General features: G+C 39.2%; 1 protein-coding gene across 5 annotated transcripts in view; it reads left to right on the forward strand.

Moving 5' to 3' along the window:
* The window catches only part of PRKD1 (protein kinase D1), a 637,423-nt gene that overhangs the window by 275,671 nt on the left and 340,467 nt on the right, over window positions 1-21,285 (forward strand). The window contains exon 1 of one of the 5 annotated variants that reach the window (XM_055291611.2): window positions 8,145-8,770. The exons of 3 other annotated variants lie outside the window; for them this stretch is intronic. In XM_055291611.2, the coding sequence (XP_055147586.1) occupies window positions 8,507-8,770 (264 nt within the window). In that variant the 5' untranslated portion in view covers window positions 8,145-8,506. Of the gene's footprint in view, window positions 1-8,144; window positions 8,771-21,285 lie in introns of those variants that run through there. One more of the 5 variants, XM_055291610.2, reaches the window with a different exon arrangement.

Genomic DNA, 21,285 nt, shown 5'->3' on the forward strand with positions numbered 1-21,285 from the left:
CTGGGATTACAGGTGTGAGCCATTGCGCCTGGCCAAATAAGTGATTTTTTAAAAGTCCAATTTGGAAGGTCAAATCTAGATGAACATGTATTGAAAGAAAAAAATAAAGGAAGACCAAGATGTTCTGAGCATTAATAGAACTGCTGGTGCACAGACAAACCAACAAGCATTTAAATTCCATTATTGACACTTGTCGACTTTGACATTCAATCGGAATGTGCAAAGTGCAAAGGTTATGGACCTTAGAATGTTCTTCTTCATCTAAAAGAGTAAGAAAAGTACATAGTCCTTTTCTTGAATACATTGTGAAACAAATCTAAAATGTTATGCTTTTTTCAGTTTTTGAGGACTTCAGTTTTCCTGGATACTCTAGATAACTGACTGATTAAACAAAACGTATTTATAAAAGTACATATTATTAATATGGAAAGACTTTATATAGTTAATATATACATATATAAAATATTTAACTCATGAAGTAAATATTCTATTTATAGCTGTATGGAGCAGAGCTTTTTAGTTCAAATACATACGAGATCAAATAAGTAAATAAATTTTTAAAAAGTAATGTAAGACAAAGAAAGTCAGTGTGCTTACAACATAAATAATTTTCAGGATTGTATGTTTGAGGATAAGAATTAGTAGAAAGAATGCAGATGATGATTAAATAAAACATAATTTCAATTCCATGTAAATGATCTTATTTTAATTATGTAGACTTTTATCCTAGTGGAATATGTATACTATAGTAATAAGTGAATTTTAGAAGTAATGGCATTTAAAATTTTTCTAAGCCAAGAAAAGCAAATTATTTTTTCTTAAGCTATTAAAAACTATTTTCCCCGGTTATGTCACCAAGAAATAAATCTTCCAGATTCTTTCCCTTAAAAATTTGTATTTTCCAAATCAAGCAACAGAAACCACACACAAGAAATTTCAGCTCAAAAATATTTTTTCCAGGAAGAAACCCAAAAGTAACTTTGAATTAATTGTACCTCCTTTATTCTGTTTTATTAACTTTTCAAAATTTAGTCATTGATTTTAGTAAAACATACTGAATGAAAAATGTAGTCTCATAAAATGACATATATTAAAGAGAATAAACGAGCTTATAGAATAATATCAACAAATGGGATATATTGATATTCATACTAGAAGATGTTTGGCTATGACACTCGCCCAGTGAGAATGGAGGAAAGTTTGTATTTCTGGAACCAATGGGCCTTGAAAATAGGATTAGAAAAATTGCATCTTTATAAAAAATAAATGTGCTGCTGTTAATGGTTTCTGAATTTGAATGTTGGATTGACTTAGTAAAAGCCAATGTGCACAATTAGAGTTGGCAAATCTAAGCAATGTAGCCTTCTGAGTATATTGAAGTTGAAGGAAAAAGTGTTAGAGTGGTGATTTCATTCTGTTTTCTACAGGGAACCTGAGCAAATTTTATGATACCTTGGAGCCAGCAGATTTTAGTTCTTATGAGAATAGCAGAGATTTTACTGTCTAGGATGGAATGATATTTAGGAAATCAAGTCTTACCAAAAAACATAATATAACATAAAAATGTAAATGCAGGTAGGTATTTTGGATGTGCATAAAAAGCATATGGTTAAAATCATCAACGTTTTGGACAAAAAATTTTGAAGTTTACTCATGCCTTTAAAAGTTAGAGAAATATGGCTTGAAGAAACCATTAGCAGCACTTCTTTTTAAAACTTTTTTTAATAAAGATGTAACTCTTTTAATCCTATTTTCAAGACCCATTGGTTCCAGGGATACGAACTTTTCCTTCATCCTCCCTTCTTGTAAAAACTTAAACACTGGTAGCTGGATTTATTCTTTCAGTCTGTTGATGAACATAAGCAGATAAAAATGTCCTCCAATAGTGAAGACAACCAAAATAGTTCAATTTTGGTTGAAATTCAGAAAAAACAAATATCTGTAATGTTCTCCTCCAATTCGAAGTTAGAAGAGCAAGTAATATAACAACATTTATTTTAGTTAACTCATGACTGCTTTTAGGAACTACTTTTAATTCATAATTGTTCACGAACCATTTGTTTAAATAATCTGATTTAGAATGTTGCTGATTATTGATGCTAAACTCACTGGTCTACATTTTGAAATCTTTTTGAAAATCAAGACATTTGTTTCTCTCCAAGAATACTTTAAGATATTTGCAATACATCCATCAGTACAGTCTTGTGATTATTTGAATGCTCATCCCCTATTTAGATAATGTGTGACCATCTTTTCACTTATTTTGAGCTTCAATTTTCTTTTAACCATTTTTTTACATCCTTTTATCTTGCTAGAGAAACCAAGCAAAATGGAGTTAGGCTTGTTTTCTCTGTTGTTTTAACATTATAGTAAGTAATGTGGCTGTCAGAAATGATGTTTGGACTAGTATAGTTGATAATAGCTAGTATTTTGGGGTGATTAATGTGTGGCAGGCACTGTGTTATGTGCTTTTATATACACTAAATCATTTAATGTTCACAACTCTTGAGTAGTGTAATTTTTTACCTTACCAATGAGGTGACTGTGGCTCCAACCACAGTTAGTGGAGATGGTCAGGTGAGAAACCAGCCATCTCTCCTCTGAGCCACAACACTAATAAGTGGCAAATTTAGCATCAAAATTAGATCAGCCTTTTCCCTAGAGCTCATTCACATCCTACCACACTAAAGAATTTCAGATTTGTTAGCAATAGGAACTTTTATTTTCAAATAAATTTGTGGGACCCTGGTATATTAACAAATGGAAGGAGAGCTGCTTGGTTGAAAGTGAGGCAGGATGTCTAACTGTACTCATTAGGGCCTAGAGAAAACCCTAAGTCCTTCATAAGAAGTAGTTCATAAGCCCTTGTTCTATAACATAACATAAAATTCCCCAAGAGCACCATTCATATATAACAGAACTATTAAAGCTAATTGATTGTTTTTAGCTTATAATAATTTCTATTTACTCTTGTTCATATACCTATCTCTATTTTTGTTCATTTTCTTGGCCCGTTTGTACTCATTCAAAACTTGAGGTGTAGTCACACTGGTTTCTGCATTTATTCCTCACCTGGATCATTTGTGATTTTATAGGTGAAAGCTTTTCTTCAAGGGCCTCCTGTCCTTTCAGGGTCTCTGGCTCTAGAATCATATCTAGAAATTTGGTTTCTTTCTTTTTTTTTGTTTGTGATAGAGTCTTGCTCTGTTGCCCAGGCTGAAGTGCAGTGGAGTGGTCTTGGCTCACTGCAAACTCTGCCTCCTGGGTTCAAGTGATTCTCCTGCCTTGGCCTCCCAAGTAGCTGGGATTACTGGTGCCTGACACCACGCCTGGCTAATTTTTTGTATTTTTATTAGAGTCAGGGTTTCACCATGTTGGCCAGGCTGGTCTCGAACTCCTGACCTTGTGATCCACCTGCCTCGGCCTCCCAAAGTGCTAGGATTATAGGCGTGAGCCACTGTGCCCGGCTGAAATTTGGTTTCTTAAAGAACAAATTAGTTTTTCTTCTCGGTGAAAAATTAAGTTAACAAGTTTACCTTCTTTCCTTTTATTGTCCATGAAATCATCAGCAAGATAAGGCAGCATTTTGTCACAAAATCGGGTTTTAGCAGAAGATTTTTGGCAGGTGTCTGTGGTTGATGTCTCCATTTGGGTCTTATTTTTCTTTTGTGCCATTATCCTTATTTAACCTGGTCTGATGAACAATTATAGATGAACATTCTAAAGCAAGTAAACAACAATAAATTTTTAAATCATATAGTCATCCATCTATCCATCTTTATCTTCATGCACGTAACGTCCAGTGCTCAATAATACATAAAGGAAGGATATACTGGAACCATACTTTCTCCTTCAAATCTCTGATTTCCACATTGGTATATAATTTCTGTAACCCTCAATTTCTTAAGCTGGCAAATGTTTGGACTAGGGGATATGATCCTTTCAGCCACAGATTTGCATTTTTTTTTCTCACTTTCCTTTCTCTGCTGTCCATTTAATTTGGACAAAGCGTAAAGTGAGTGAGGCTGAGTGCCACTCAAATCAGGTTATTCTCAGCCCTCTTTCTAATTTTTGTGAATTATTGTATATTTCCAAAATGATTTGAACATACGACAATCTTTTGAAGACAACCTGACAAGATTAACATTCATCATTGGAAATTGTTGGAAGTACCTCCACATACCTCTGCATACCCTTGCAGGCCCACATCACTTTTATGTGAAGTCTTGATTGGGGCATGAAACTTTCTTTTTTTTCTTTTTCTTTTTTTTTTTTTTTATTTTTATTTTGTGACGGAGTCTTAACACTGTTGCTCCGGCTGGAGTGCAATGGTGTGATCTCAGCTCACTGCAACCTCCGCCTCCCGGATTCAAGCAATTCTCCTGCCTCAGCCTGCCGAGTAGCTGGGATTACAGGTGCCTGCCACTACGCCCGGCTAATTTTTTGTATTTTTGGTAGAGATGGGGTTTCACTATGTTGGCCAGGCTGGTCTTGAACTCCTGACCTCGTGATCCGCCCGCCTCAGCCTCCCAAAGTGCTGGGATTACAGGCGTGAGCCTAGGCCTAGGGCGTGAAACTTTCTTCCCCTTGCAGGTCCACATCACTTTTATGTGGAGTCTTCATTAGGGCGTGAAACTTTCTTTCCAAAGTGGTGCTCCCAGTCACTGCTATAAGTCCATTATTCTTGTCTTGTTAGCCAGGATTAAAATAATGAAAGCCCATTTCATGAATATAATTCATATAAGCTACTATTCACTTTCTATATCCTCTTTTCTTTTCCAAGATTAAAACATCCAGAAGAGATTAAAACCAGATTTTCCCAAATCCTTCAAGTTTTCTATGTACAATTTCAAAGTTGCCAGAGATATATACCAGCTTTGTTATAGATATCTGTTTATTCATTCCCTTATCATTCAGCAAAAGTGAGTAGCAGTTGGAAAACTGTTAGATTTCAGTTGCCTACAATAGAAATTGCAATAACCAACTCCATGGGAATTTTCTGCTTGCGATGGGGAGATCCGGTAGATATATGATTTTTTTTCTTCTTGTTTTTCTTTATTCACTCTTTTGCATTCAGTAATATTTCACCTTCTTAAAAGTAATGTTAATTCTCTAGGGCATCTTTAGAATTCCTTCTCCTGTTTCCTTCTCAATTATTTCCAATACCCTACATAAATCTTTCATACTATTGATAAATCATAGTCTAACAAGGAGTTATTGATACTTTTTAAAAAAATTCCTCTAAGTCTCATAACTGATAAGTGCTTTAAGCTCTTTCTCTCTAGAGCTCTCATCTAATCTCACATTGAAATGCCTTCTGCAGACTGAGAAGATTTCTAAATGTATTTTCTGACCCTCTTCTCTTTTCTGGATGCTGGACCCATATATCCAGCTCTAGATGTTATTTCTAAGTTGAATATCTAGCAGCATATTAAACTCAACATGGTCAAAGTAGAAATCTTATTTCTCCCTGAACCTGCTCACTCTCTATCTTCTGTGTCAATTATTGGCACCACCATCAGTCCAATTGCTCAGAAACTTGAGAGTCTTTTGTGACACCCTTGTTCTCTTACTCCTTGTAAATCTCTGATTCATTCAGCAAGAACTTCCGCCAACATAGAGCCTGCAGTTTTCCATTTCTTAGCGTCTCTTCTACAACCATAGGAGTCTAATCTGTGTTTCTAGACTGAAAAACAGCAATAGTCTCCTACCGAGTGTCTCCACTTTTACTCTTTTCTCTTATAATCCACACAAAATCCAGAGAGTAATCTTTTAAAACATGCTAATTAATCTTTTTATTCCCTGCTTTAAAACCTTCCAATGGGTTGGCAGTGCACTGAAAATTAAAAACACTTTACCATGGCTTTCAAGACTCTTGGTAACCTGGTTTCTATTAGCTCTCTGACCTCATCTCATGCACTTGCCCCTCTTTTCCTATGCCTTGAAAATGTTACATATATTTCTGTGTTAGAGTCTTTGCACTCTCTGTTACCTATGCCTACAACGTTATTCCCCCAGTTCTTCTGAAGTCTACCCTTTCTATCATCCAGATTTTGACTCAAATGTAAACTTCTCAGTGAAGTCTTCTCTCATTCCCAGTCCAGAGCAGTGCCCATTTCTTCACCCCTCCTCCTACAAGTCACTGTCTTCACCATTGGGTTTAAAAAATTCATTGCAATTATGAATATTAGAAATAATATCATTTGTAGTTTTACTCCATCCCCCCTCCCCTTTTCACTGTGATCTTTTTAGGGCAAGGACCACCTGTCTTCACAGCTGTGCAACTGGTGCCAGTACAGTGCCTGGAACAGAGAAGTCCTCAACATGCAGTTGTAATATCTATAAAACATGAATGTCTTCAGCGCTCTTGAATCTCAAGTGAAACTAGCTTTTTGTAAGTCTCTTGTAAACTGACCAGCAAGCTTTTTTTTGATAATAGAAAACTGTGGAATATTAACTTTATTCTGATTTGAAAGAAAATGAAGTATAGTTTTGGACATTTAAAAGAAAAAACCTCCTTCAGAATTCAGAAAGGCATTTCATCAAGAAAAATTCCACCATTTTCCTAGATTAGCTGAGTCTAGAACATTAGGAAAATTACCTACCTGTATCATGGATGAAGAGGACCACCTCATAAGTAACTATGCAGGGAAAATGTAAACACAGGTAGACCTTATCAAAGCATCACATTCAGAGAATAAATTGAAGTCTCTTCAATGTAGTTGTGCAGCCTTGCAATGTTGAGGCTCCATTACTGACCCTGGGAACACGGTTCTAAAGGAAGCTACCTTGCAATATCTTGGGCCACAACCGGAAGTTAAGACAATAAATAAATAAATAAATAAATAAATAAAACAGAACAAAATAAGCTATACAAAATACAAAATGTTTGTTTAGGTATGTTTGTGTGTACTTACGCAGGGGAAGGGGAAAGTCTAGGGAAGTGGCGAAGAAAGAGGCAGGGCTGACTACGTAATCTGCGTGGCCCATTGCAAAACACAAATGTGAGACTCCTTGATTAAAAATTGTGAAGAAGAACAAAACAGCGACGGTAGACTATTGTCCCAGAATATTAAACCAAACACGGGTCTTATGAGCTGTGGCCTATACAACTGCACAGTCGCACACCCATGAAGCCCACCCTGGTTGGTGGGGAGAATTATAATTCATCTCCAACGAATGTAAAGCAATCCCCACCCTGCCAAGACAACAATAAAAATAAACGGCGATCCAAATTAGGGCAGGTTGTGCCCAATCCTGATGGTTGTGCTTGTGATGACGGTGGCGGTGCTGAGGTGGACTTGGGAGCACTGCTCCTATGTAACAGATTTTAGATTGACAGAGGAGAAGGAAAATAGTTTCTGAACCTCCAAAGTAGAAACTTCAGGCGCAAAGAATAAGGTAAAGGAATGGAGACCGCATCAGACCTTCCTCCTGCCCTTGGGCGGTCAATGCCTTTTCTTTCCAAAGCGACCCTCTCCTTAGATCACTGTGTATAACCGGTGCCTTAGGAGCTGGGGTGGAGTAGGTAGGGTTGGCTGTAAGGGCGCCTCAGAGCGACAAAAAGAGTAGAGACAAGTTTAAATCCCTTTCTGTGGACTGGCTTCCTACCCTCTTTGGCAATAAACCCCAGGGCTCCCAGAGGGGCCTGGATGTAAGTGGGTTCCGGATGACCCATCCTCCCTTGACCCTCCCAAGGTAAGACCCAAGGGGAACCGCTGTGATCAGCATTCTTGAATTCCTCAAAAGTCACCTCACTTGTAGAAGTGCGTAGTCCTCCAGCATTTGGAAGAGGTGGCCGGGAACGTGGGGCCCGGGAAGTTCGCGACCCCAGGAAGCGGGTCTGAGGCGGTGCACCCCATCCACTCCGCCTGCAGTCGGGGCAGCGGGACCCGCGAGGACGGGAATCCCTGCTGGGAGGGAAGCGCCGCGCCTGCTGAGGCGGCTCCGAGCCCCGCCACTCGGTCCTATCCCGGCTCGCGGAGGCTCAGGCCCCGGGAACTGCGGGCGGAGGGGGCGGCCACCGGGCACCCTGCGGCCACTGCGGCCGCTGCTCCTGCGACTCCCGCGCCCGCCGGGTGGTGGCTCCCCAGTGCCCGCCCCCAGCTCCCCTTCCCCGCCCCTCACGCCCCCTTCCCGCCCCCGCCCCCGCCCGGCGCTCGGGCCGCGCCGACCCGTCGCCCCGTCCTTCCGAGCGCGCCAGGCGGCAGCTTCTTGGCGGCGGCGGCGGCGGCGGCGCCTCCCCAGTGCCGGCAGACGCGCTCCGGGCCGCAGAGTCCTCCCGCCTCGGCCATTTTCCCTCCTCCCCATCTCCTCCCCTCAGTCCCCTCCCCTCCCTATCCTCATCCCCCTGCCCTCCCCCCGCCCGGGGACTTTTCCGGAAAGTTTTTATTTTTCGTCTCGGCTCTCGGAGAAAGAAGCTCCTGGCTCAGCGGCTGCAAAACTTTTCTGCTGCCGCGCCGCCAGCCCCCGCCCTCCGCTGCCCGGCCCTGCGCCCCGCCGAGCGATGAGCACCCCTCCGGTCCTACGGCCGCCCAGCCCGCTGCTGCCCGTGGCGGCGGCAGCTGCCGCAGCGGCCGCCGCACTGGTCCCAGGGTCCGGGCCCGGGCCCGCGCCGTTCTTGGCTCCTGTCGCGGCCCCGGTCGGGGGCATCTCGTTCCATCTACAGATCGGCCTGAGCCGTGAGCCAGTGCTGCTGCTGCAGGACTCGTCCGGGGACTACAGCCTGGCGCACGTCCGCGAGATGGCTTGCTCCATCGTCGACCAGAAGGTAAGTCGCCGCACCGCTGCTAGCCCGGCGCCTCCCCGCGGCGCAGGGGGCGCTGCCCGGCTGGCCCTCTCCGCGCCAACTTTCCTGCTCCCGGGGCTCGGCCGGCCGCCAGCCTCGCCGGCTCTCTGGAAGCGGCTGGCCCCGCAGCGGCTGGACGTCTGCAACCCGAGGCTCTGCGCTCGCTGTTGCTCATTCACCTCTTCCCCCATCTTCCTTTATTCACCGATTTCTCTTCAGTCCGCCTCCTCCTCACCCATTTCCATCCTTCTCATGACATTTCCAGGTATCTTGCCCTTTCCTCGCCGCGCCCCTCCTTGTCCTTGAGACTTTCCAGTTTTCTTCCCCTCTCTCCTCTACGGACCCTGGACCAGCGCATTCCTGGTGCAGGAATCCTCCTTCCTGCACCAGAGTGCCCCTGGAATGACCTGGAGACAAGGAATTTCTCACCTGTCAGATAAGCTTTTAAGAGAGTGTGATTGACTTGGCCAGTTGTGAAAACAACTGACCAGGACTGCAGCTACCCAAGGCCCTGTCATCTTTTAGTTCCACCTCTGTATGAGCATGGAAACACATTTTCCAACGACAAAACCTGCAAGTTGCAACCTTCCTATTTTTCATTCCCAGGATGCTGATAGTAGGACGTTGCAGTGGTGGGGGTGATGTCCAGGAACACCCCGAGGCTGGCTGTGTCCTTAAGTTTGAGGCTGTGGGGCTCTGGACAGCGGCCACTGAAGGCAGGTTAGAAGAAGGGCCATTATCCGGGGCCAGGCCACCCCCAGAGGAGACTCAGCCCACCCACCACTGTTTACAGTTGCAATTTGGATTTTCAGGTTGCCTCTGGAGCCATCCAGATGGATATTGCATGGAAGGGGGTGATACAGATGTGAGGGAGAGGGGGCCATGGCGCCAGTCTTCTTAGTGTAAACAGCCAGCGTTTCAGGGGTGGAGACAGAGGTCTCTAAAGATGCTGAATTTTTCAGCTCTGGAGGACTGGCTAGCACTCCTTTTGCTTTCTAATTATCACTTGAATAATCATGAATTGCTTTCTTTAAACTATTTGTAACAGAGTTTGCTAAACCTTGAGGGTTGTGAATTGCGGCACTGAGCACAGGGATGTTAAAAGCTCCAGGTGGAAAAAAATCACTGATCTAGAAAGTTGTGAAAGTTCTAGACTAAGGTAACAATGAGTGCCAGAAATTTATTTATGGAAATTTACTTTTATATTATGGGTAATGTCGATTGTTTGCAACTTCCAAGAAAATGACACATTTTGTCTAATGCTGATATAAGTCATGCTCCTTTTCCACATCAGTATTGTGGAATGTCTATTGTGGGTCAGCAGGAGCACTCCTAGGCACTGTGAAAGCCTTGTATACAACCCTCTCCATTTGGATGCAGACCAGTTAATTAAACAGCAATGCTTCATAAACACATATACAATGTAAAATAAAATTTCGCAAAAAGCAAAGGTAATTCTGTACAATTTTAACTTTTCTAAATTCTAAAGCAAGTGAGGTAGTGTCAGAGAATATTCAAATTGGGTCAAAGTAATATTGATAGACTTTGTTTTGACCAGCTTGAGTTCTCCCTCCCCCGCGCCCCCCACTTCCTCATGGAGTTCAGGATGGAGAGACTGATGCCTAGTTCAAGAGGTTTAGTAGTGGGATTTTAAATGGAGGGTGAATTCCAGGTGTCTTAGAAGCTACCAAGGGGCGTGTTACATGGCGAGAGTGAGATGAGAGCAGAGGGAGAGGGACAGCAAGCACCTATGGAATGCAGCAGGCCTGCAGGTGGTGGCTGGGGTATTTAAGGGAAGTACAGTTATGAAAAGGCCTTGAATTAAACTCAAATTGCTAGAAGCCTCAGTAATCTTTTCATAGCGACATCATACCAAGGACATGTGAAAGACAGATTTGCTGTGTGGTGGTTTTAGAATGCCAAAAATGTTATGGCAGAAAGAGCACTGAAGTTCAGTCATGAGCTAGTTGGAACATGAGCCAAGACTCTTGGGGGAGAGACCAGGAGAAATACTGGAAAGGGAAAATCTTCAGCTCTGATTGGTGACTGATTTATAAGGGGAATCCTTTCCTTTTGTATTTATTCTAGTAGTTTCTTCTGTCTCTCAAAGAAGTTTGAAAAGTTTGACTGTTTGGAATAGTTAAAGATCTCACTTTTTTTTTTAGGTTATAAAAAAGTTGGGGTTAGATTTATAGATGTGAACTTGAGGGTTATTTATATACAGAATACTGTGAATAAATATATACTGGATAGTGTTTCTGGACAGAGGACTTTTTCAATTTCTCTGTCATCTGTCATCTCTTTCAGAATATATTATTATCCCAGCAGAAACAAAATTAAGAGAGCTGAAGGTCCATCACAGGATACAGGGATCTCTGTGTGTTGTGACCGTAGGAATGGCAGAGTGTCAGTGTGGAGTTAAGGAAGTGGGAGGGAGTTCTTTTGTCTTTTATTTCAGTTTTTTTTGGAAGTACCTTATGAGGACATCAGCTATGAGGAAGGATGACAGGAGTTTGGGGAGTGGATGTTTCAGGAGAGAGCAGAGGGTTTGAAATCATTTACAATTTACTATGTGGGCTGAAGTCGTGTGGAACTTACAGCAGAAGGTTCTCCTGATCTTTCTGAGTCTTCCACATCTGTTGTTTTAAATGTGTTAAGAAGGTTTTCATTCACTTTGTTCAGGAGCTCCCTAAATACTAACATAGATCATACGAGCATTGGAAATATTAGCTGACAGTTTCAGTAACATCATAGGACATTTCCTTTAGGATGAGCAACTGAGGTATACAAGGCTGCATAAGTTTCCCTGAGAAACTCACCTGTAAACTATTATTGTTATTATTTGAATTTAGAGTATAGTTGTTCTCTAACTATGTAGCAGACACGATTGTACTTGAAACATTGTGGTAATTCAACAAAAAATACTTATTTTAAGATAACATACCCTAAGTATATACTGACTTATATAAGTAAAGAATTATTTCTTTCATCTTCTAGTTTAGGTGAAAAATCTAGTCTTGCTTTTTTGTGTGTAACAATGTATGGCTATATAATATATTATTCTTTCTTTTTAGAAAGTATTGATCCAGGGTTTTATTTACATTATGTTTATTTATTTAGTTTGCAAGTGTGTGACGTTGAAGCCTGGTTGTATATAAAGATATGTATTCTGTTAGCATACATGGTTATTGTTCTCAGGAGGGTAAAAAATAATAACAATAATTGACTTCACTTTGAAACACTGTTACTTTCTACTATCAAAGAAAACTTGAATATGTAGACTGAGGAGGAATTTTTTTAAAGCAAGGAAAAAAAATTCCAGAGGAAGAGCTAGTTTGGTTTCATAGTACATCATCTACCTATCTACCACACACACAAACAAACACACATACTTTTTTTTTTTTTTTTTCCCCTCAAATGAGCAGTGTTACTCTTTAGGGATGCTTGATGCAATTAATATGACTGTTCATTTTGGCTGTTACCTTATTAGAAAGGCAACTGATATTTTACTCTTAAATGTACTTAAATAGAGTAATAGCATTTATAAGACCCCTGGCATATAGTTTCACTTTTCAGAATCATCTTTTGGCTAAAGAAATTTAACAGTGAGATTTTAATTAGATAGCTCACTAAAGAAGTAAGGTTAGTGCCTTGGTTTGAAAGTAGCATTACTTTGCTTGTAATTGTTTCACTTTAATTGTATTATACATTGTTTTCTTAATAGTTGTGGTGTCATTTTTCTCTTTATTACTAATTTTTGATACTCCACACATTCCACATAGATTGAGAAAGCCGGAAGTAATTAGGTGCTTGACCAGTCCAACTCCCCTGGATCAACAAACTCCTTTTAAGCTAATGATCGTCTTTGGCACTTAGGTGTATATATTTTTATTCCAATTTTATAATTGGCTATATTATATGTCTACTGATTTCTGATTTAATGATGAAGTATAGACTTTGTCATATTGCTGTGATTTTTTTTTTTTTTTTTGACAGTCTCACTCTCTTGCCCAGGCTGGAGTGCAGTAGCACAATTACAGCTCACTGCAGTCTCGGCCTCCAGGCTTAAGTGATCCTCTCACCTCAGCCCCTTGAGTAGCTGGGTCTACAGGTGTGGGTGACCATGCCTGGCTAATTTTTAAATTTTTCGTAGAGATGATATTTTGCCATATTGCCCAGGCTGGTCTGGAACTCCTAGGCTCAAGAGGTCCTCCTACCTTGGCCTCCCAAAGTGCTGGGATTTAAGGAATCCCACTGGCTGTAGGCCACTGGGCCTGGCCTATTAAGTGATTCTTAAGTAATATAATTTTAGTACTTTAATTTTATTTTTATTATTTTATTTTTTGAGATAAGGCCCAGACTGCAAGTACAGTGTACAATCATAGCTCACTGCAGCCTCAAAGTCTTGGCTAATGTGATCCTCCTGCCACAGCGTCCCAAGTGTTTGGGACTACAAGTGTGTGCCACCACATCTGGCTAATTTTTATAACTTTTTTATAGAGACAGTGTCTCACTATGTTGCCCAGGCTGTTCTTGATTTCCTGGCCTCAAGCGATCCTCCCACCTCAGCCTCCCAAAGTGCTGGGATTACAGGCATGAGCCACTGTGCCCTGCCTGTATTTTTAAAATTTAAATTTCTTTTCAAGTTTAATAATGTAACAGGATTATATTTTGGAACTGTATATTATATACATATTTATGTATTACAGATGTGGAATATATATGTAGTAGATTATGTTTAACTATTTTTTAAATATATTTTTAAGAGCTTCATTATCCTTGTATAGCCGCCAGATGCGAAGTATTGTTTTATATTTTGTATTATAGACCGCAAAAAATGAGGCCTCATCACATATCTCACAATCCCAAAGAGAAACTCTGCTTTATATTTTTTTTTTTTTCTTTTTTCTTTTTTTTTTTTTTTTTGAGATGGAGTCTCGCTGTGTCACCCAGGCTGGAGTGCAGTGGCGCAATCTTGGCTCACTGCAAACTGTGCCTCCTGGGTTCACGGCATTCTCCTGCCTCAGCCTCCCAAGTAGCTGGGACTACAGGCGCCTGCCACCACGCCCGGCTATTTTTTTGTATTTTTAGTAGAGATGGGGTTTCACCGTGTTATCCAGGATGGTCTCGATCTCCTGACCTCGTGATCCGCCCGCCTTGGCGTCCCAAGAGAAACTCTGCTTTATATTTTTCTATCAATTCACAGACTTACAAACCTTTTTAAAACAGGTATGTACTATTTGACAGTTTTCACAAGAATATCCTGTGAGACTGTGAAGTTAAAACCATTAAGCCTTGTAGTCCATGGGCTGGGAAGAGTTGGATCATTGGCTTATTTGATAAATACATGAATTCATTTGGGCCTTTAGATTCAGAATTGAGATCAATCTGAAAGAGTAAAAGAACACTGTGTATGGTGGTGGTGGTGGGGGGCTTACTGGAATATTATTAATAAGGTTTAAAAACTTGCCCCAGAAGACCATACTTCATGACTGTGCTGTTTATTTTCACCAGATTCCTATGATAGCTTTTATGGGAGATTTATAACTTTATTTTCAAATGATTATTACCTTTTTTTGTGAGATGATTGTATATAAGTCTTCACTAATTTATTCATGAATAACTGTTAGTGACCTTAGTAGAGAATACAGAACATTTGTAAGTCTATGAATGTATATTTGTGACTTATCTAAGATTACTTTGAGATTGAAAGACAATATATGTAACATACATATTGCTTTGTAAATACGTGCATAATAAATGCTGTTGTTGACTAAAGCTTAAAGCTCTATAGACTAGCATACTGTCTTATTAACAAAAGAAATTTATATTTATTATCTTATTCTTATCTCAATATATAATTAAAATTATAATATTAAAAAAAGCAAAAAAGCAATATGGCTGTAAGGCCCAGGTGACATCTTTTTCCTGACCTCTGTATCAGGGCAAATCTTTTAAGTACTTATGTTTTGAAACAGTTTCTCAAATCTCAACCTCTCAGCATTCTTTAAGGACTAATCTAATTATTACTAAATGAAAGACACATTTGCTGATAAAAGTAAAGCATATTTTCATTGCTTTTTATTATTTTTGACAGAAAGATGATTTAACTCCTTTTCAATTACAAGTGCAATGTCAATGGTATTTCACTTGATTTTTAAAAAAGGAAATAAAATAGATAATGGTGCAACATTTGGGAACACAGTGATTCAAAATTCTGGTTCTCAAGACCAAAATTTAAAGCCCATTTGCAGATCATCGCTTGATACATGAGAAGGAAGGTGCTTGGAAATGATGTAGGGAGATTGCAATTTGCTGTCATGCTAACATCTAGAGGTTGTTTGCTAAATTGTTCCATCTGATGATAGCTAATATAACATAATTGGTTGTGCATATGCAGAAATGTCATTTTGAGATGAGAAGGCAAATTTACTGGGAAACAATTGAGTTATCAGTTTGGCGAAACCAATCACAAGTCTTTTTTAGATATTCCCACTAACTACCACTTATCTGTCATGGAAGTCCATGCCCCATTATAAAACCTTTAGAAAACCACAATCTTTAATTATTTATAAGTCTTTTAAAGAAGAGTGTAATGGATAATTATATGAAACTTTGTGTGTGTGTGTGTGTTTGTGTGTGTATTAGACTGGAATCATTGAATAAGCTCTCAAACTATACCAAAGAACTAGTATAATGATCAATATTGTAGGGCTGGACTCAGACTGTTAGAACTTGGTAGAATGCAATCTTATAGGTGTTGATGGTAGCATGAAGTTTCCTTCCTTGCTTTGTTTTTATATTTGTTTGCTTTGATTTATGTATCAGGGTAATCTTTGACCTCTGACCTTGCGCCGTCACCTTAAGGTGAAAAATCTAAACCCAAATGTGGCAATAGAGGTAAAAATATAGGGTGTTTTTTAATAATAAAAGATACTACTTATCTTTTAATTTCCCCAGCATTACTTTAGAGTGATTTTGAAAATGAGATTTCAATTTCTTAAATCTTTCCTTATTGTTGGAATATGTTGGAACAAAACAAGACAAGTGCTTCCTTCCTTCTTTCCTTCTTTCCTTCCTTCCTTTTCTTTTCTTTTCTCTTTTCTTTTCTGTCTCCCCTTCCTTCCTTCCTTTTCCCTTCTCTTCTCTTCTCTTCTTTTTCCTTCCTTCCTTCCTTCCTTCCTTCCTTCCTTCCTCTCTTTTTCTCTCTCTCTCTCTCTTTCTCAGGGTCTCACTCTAGTCACTCAGGCTGGAGTGCAGTGGCATAGTCTCAGCTCACTGCAGCCTCAACTTCCCAAGCTCAGGGGATTCTCCCACCTCAGCCTCCCAAGTAGCTGAGACTACAGATATGTGCCACCACGCCTAGATGGTTTTCTATATTTTTAGTAGAGACAGGGTTTTGCCATGTTGCCAGGATGGTCTTGAACTCCTGTGCTCAAGTGACCCACCTGCTTTGGCCTCCCAAAGTGCTAGGATTATAGGTATGAGCCACTGCGCCCAGCCTCATTTCCCTCTTTCTATTGATAGAATTTAGATACAAAGAAAATGGTGATTTTCCTTACAACTGTTCAAAAATTTTTTTAATCTATAAAGAATATGAGGTATTTCCCATAGGAATTCTTTTAATACTGTCAACCAAATATTTTTGTACCATTGAAAACCAGTTGTGATAGCACTACTTGAAGTTATTTGGCAGCAGAGAAATTCACATTGTTCTGTTTCTTACTTTTTCTGGTCTCACCTAGAAAAACAGATCATTAAATATACAGAGTCTTCAATTATATGGCCACTATGGCTGTTATGGGATATCATATAATTTAAATAGTTAAGAATTGGTACAAAAACAATGCATATTCAGACAAATTTCGCCTGCCTAAATCTACAGTTTCCTATGTAGAAGTTTATTCCAAAGTTATGAAAGGTTTTATTTGGCTTAAGCCAGACAATTGATATAGTAGCTTAGCAATGTTGGCAAACATGAAACTTAGATTTTAAAATATGCAATCACACAGGAATTTCGTTCAACTTATTTTGCTGAAAAGGAAAAAAATATACACCCTTCACTAGTTCATTGGCATCTATTCTGACTAAACCACTGATTGATGAGGAACTAGTTAATGTATTGCTTGTTTTTAGGCACAATTTCAGGAATTTCTGAATGCTTCTGTCCTTAATTGTCAGCAGCCACTTTTCCCCGCATATATTATAAAATGGTTGAAAAATATTGATTTAGTAATGAAAATATGAATGAAAAGTATGAATGTGCATAATACATGGTGTTGTTGATAATTAGTTTGATTTTTTTCCTGCACTCAATGTTCTTACAGTTAGGTGATTCTCTCAACCTGAGCAATTGCTCAGTGTAGGGTGAAAAGATTAAAGAGATTGCTTATTTGCAGTTATGTAAATATCCACAGTAATCATGAACATTTTTATTTTTCAGTTTGTTTGATTCCATATCAATTCTGGTTAGGAGTGGCATGTTATACAGGCTTTTGTAAAAGTATTGACATTATTTCACACAATGTCTTGTACAGTCAGAGAGATTGGGGAGGAGAGGACTGAAGGGGCAGTTAAAAACTAGAAATAAAGAGTCAAGTGGTAAATTGAAAAGGCCAGAAAAGTGGAACATTAGATTAAAGGGTCACCACTTGTATTACAGCAACTATTTCAGCTACTGTGAGCAGGTGAACATTGAGATCTAATGGTTAGCACCATCTGAAAATATATTCAGAAGCTTCCTAATCAAATTATACATATGGTACATATTCTTGGTGTCATTGGGGTCATAATAAGTAAGTGGGTTTTTTTACATTTTTGTAAATTACTATTTGATATTTTCATAGTTCTGACTGTTTGAATTACCTGTCTCACGTTGAGTTCCCTTTGTAACACTGCAGGTCATCCTACAAGATTCTTTCTCCCTCCCCAGCATTATTAAGGTATAATTTACTAATAAAAATTATATATACTATGATATATGATGTAATGTTTGGATACATGTATACATTGTGCAGTGATTAAATCAAGCTAATTAACATGTCCATCATCTCACAGATTTATCTTTTTTTGTGTGTGTGGTGAGAACATTTAAAATCTACAATCAGGCAATATATTATTTTCTGCTTTGAAAAAATCAATTTTGGGGTACTAGGCTTAGTACCTGGGTGACAAAATAATCTGTACAGCCCCCCCATGACACAAGTTTACCTATGTAACAAAACCGTACATGTATCCCTGAAACTAAAATAAAAGTTAAAAAAATCTATTTTTTACTGAAAAAATTATCTACAGGTATGTAGATTTGCTATAATCATACTCTTCAGTTCATAGCACATTTTTTTCATCAGTCCAAGTAAGGATCCTATTGCGTTATGTTTTATTTTGTTTTATTATTTATTTTCAACCAGGCATTGGAAGAACTGTGGTATATGTATGAAGTATTGTATCTTGACAGTTGAAGCTTGTTTCAGTATACAGAGTTTTTCACCAAATAATAGATGGTTAAGATAAAATTAAAAGGGTATTCAGCATTTTAAATAAAGAGCTGTATCTCTTTTCTTTTTCATAAACAATAGAATGAAAAGAATCTGAATATAATTAAATTCTAACTTGATATGTCACAAACAGAAACATATTTCTACATCAAATAAAATAATCTGTTCAAATATGAAATCCATGTGTCATTACATGAGCTTGCGTTTTTTTGGTAAATGGTTTAAGTTGACTTTTGACTAGCAATTTTTTGGCTTGAAATTTATTCACCGACATTTATGTTGATGTAAATTTCAAACTTTCTTAAGAATCAAAGCATTTTTCATTAATTATTAAGATTAATCTGTTAGGTTAAAGTGTTAATAAAAGTTTTTAAACTGTCAGTTTTGGCCATACCAAAAATACAGAGCCTTTTCCTAGGTTGTCTAAATCCATCATATTAATGACATAATAATTACAGGATGATTATGGAACTGTTTCTTTGTTTTGGGTGAATGACTAGCTAGAAAGAGACTAGGGATTCAGTTCTAGTTCAGGTGCTAGAATTAAGTTCCAGAGACTTGATTGAATTAGGCCATTTATCAATAGTCAAATGTTTATTAAAGACACTCTTTCTTAAACTTTTTATCAATTAAACATGAACATTTCCCCCCCTCCCTTCTAACTCCTCACATTGTTGAGAAATGGTGGTTGGCTTGTGTTCTGGTAGGGCCTCTTGGGTTGGACCAGGGAGTTCTTATCATTACAAAAAGTGGCTATGTCTTTTTCAGAGTGTTAGGAGATCATGGTTAGAATTTAGGGAGGAACACACTTAAGGGAGCATTTGGCAGAGGGACTAGGAGGAGTTTGAAGACATTTAAGTGTGACTTCATTGCCACAGGAAAAAGAGATTATTAGGGTGAGACATGATACTATTTCTTAGCCTACAGAAAGGTGAGGTCTACTGTCCATTTTGAGACATCCGTATAGTTCTGTGGTGGAAAGCTGGTATCATCTTTGCATTTAGCATCCTTGAAAGGCTTGGTCTGTGTCTCTAAAATGGAAAGCTGCAAGTAAGAACATGGGTGACCAACAGCGTTGCAGTTATTTAGAGATTGGTTAGTGCCGTTAGATCCTCAGAACAGTAACACTAGAGGTTATGACCACTTGACCAAACAGCTGTAGCTTTTTCACCATTGTCAAAAGGAGGAAAGAGTTGGGGAATGGTGTCAGTTAATCTTTGGTGATGACTTTGAATCAGTGGTAGTGAATAGACCTGAAACAGTGACAATAGGCAAAGTCTGTGGGCTTCTGAGACTTATGGCACCTGAGGGCAGAAAAGAACATGACAGCAAAGCTCTGACCTTCCTGTGGCTAGAGCCAGAAGAAATGGCCGCACTAGATCACTCAGGAATAACAGTGGAAAGAGATCTTGGAGGTTGCTTTTTACAAGCAGAGTAGTCCTCTTTAGAAATTTCATGAGCATCACAGTGAGAGCTCCAAAGGGCAACTTCATGATGACCTGTCTGTAAGAATTTTGAAAAGCTTATCCCAGGAGCCTTGGGTCACGATAGACAAGGTTCCAGGGCCTCTTCTGGAAAATTCCATGAGTGGCAAAGGACCTTGAACTGGTGGTTTCTCTCACAGTACAATGGCCAGCAGAGGGGAGCCTCCAGGAACAAAACCTTCCTGACATTTACTTTGTGTGCCAGTCTGTATCTTGGCTTTTCATTTGTCTTTTCTGATTTTCACAGCAGCCCTTTGTGGTTGTAATTTTATCTCTATTTTAAGGATGAAGAAACTAAAGGTTGGAGAGGTTAAATTATTTACCTCAAGTCACATAGCTACTATGTAAAAAGCAGACTCTCCCAATCCTTTATTCACCTGCTTGAAAGGCTGTAGATTTGTACAGAGAGTTTGGAATTATCAGATTATGGGAGGAAATTTAAATCTTCCTATTTTGTTGGCTGAAATTTACTTAAAAATGCTTAAACTTTGACAATGTGGTATTATTGATTTATTTAAATTATTCCTTAGTCTAGAAGGCTTCCCTCATCTGGAATTCACATCGCAATTAGTGGCCAGCTAGAATCCTAGTCACTTTGGAGGCCACTACTACAAGGATTCTCTATTGGTGTCAAGATTCCCCCCACTTCTCACCCCTTCAGCATTTATAATTAATATAGAGAACATTAGAACTGGACTCATTGGGGAAATTAGTGAAATTTGAGAGATATTTTTATATCTCTTTTAGAAATACTAAATCTGCCTGTTTTAGAGATACTCCTCACCCTTGAGGAATCATATGATCTGTAGTACGTCTAATTGTTAATTTTTTTTGAAATATATTTCTGTTAGTGTAGCAGAATTTGGTTTGGAATTTGCTCCTCTGGTAACAAAATTGTGGAGATAGCCAGTCCTTACCAACCTGGACATTTTCAGATGCCACTGTCTTTATCCAAAGAAGTTAATTACCTTGTGTAACTGAATTGGCCTTTTTTCCAGTAAGATGTGGCCACCAAGTGTTGTGGAAGAAGAGATTATGGTAAGACCATATATTGATCATTGTGGTTCAAAATTAGTAGATGTAAAGAATTACATTTATCGGTGTAAATCAATGAATCATTCTTGAATAGTACACTGATTCTGAGTAGGTTCTGAGAAAACAACTAAGGGTCCTTAAGAAAAGTACCTTTCAGGCCAGGCGTGGTGGCTCATGCTGTAATCCCAGCACTTTGGGAGTCTGAGGCGGGCAGATCACAAGGTCAGGAGATCAAGACCATCCTGGCTAACACGGTGAAACCCCGTCTCTACTAAAAATACAAAAGTTAGCCAGGCTGGTGGCGGGCGCCTGTAGTCCCAAGAGGCTGAGGCAGGAGGATGGCGTGAACCCGGGAGGTGGAGCTTGCAGTGAGCGGAGATGGCACCACTGCACTCCAGCCTGGGCGACAGAGCAAGACTCTGTCTCAAAAAAAAAAAAAAAAAAAAAAAGAAAAGAAAAAAAAAAAGAAAAGTGCCTTTCA

This window comes from Symphalangus syndactylus, chromosome 9 (genome assembly GCF_028878055.3).
Source record: "Symphalangus syndactylus isolate Jambi chromosome 9, NHGRI_mSymSyn1-v2.1_pri, whole genome shotgun sequence".
NCBI lineage: Eukaryota > Metazoa > Chordata > Mammalia > Primates > Hylobatidae > Symphalangus > Symphalangus syndactylus.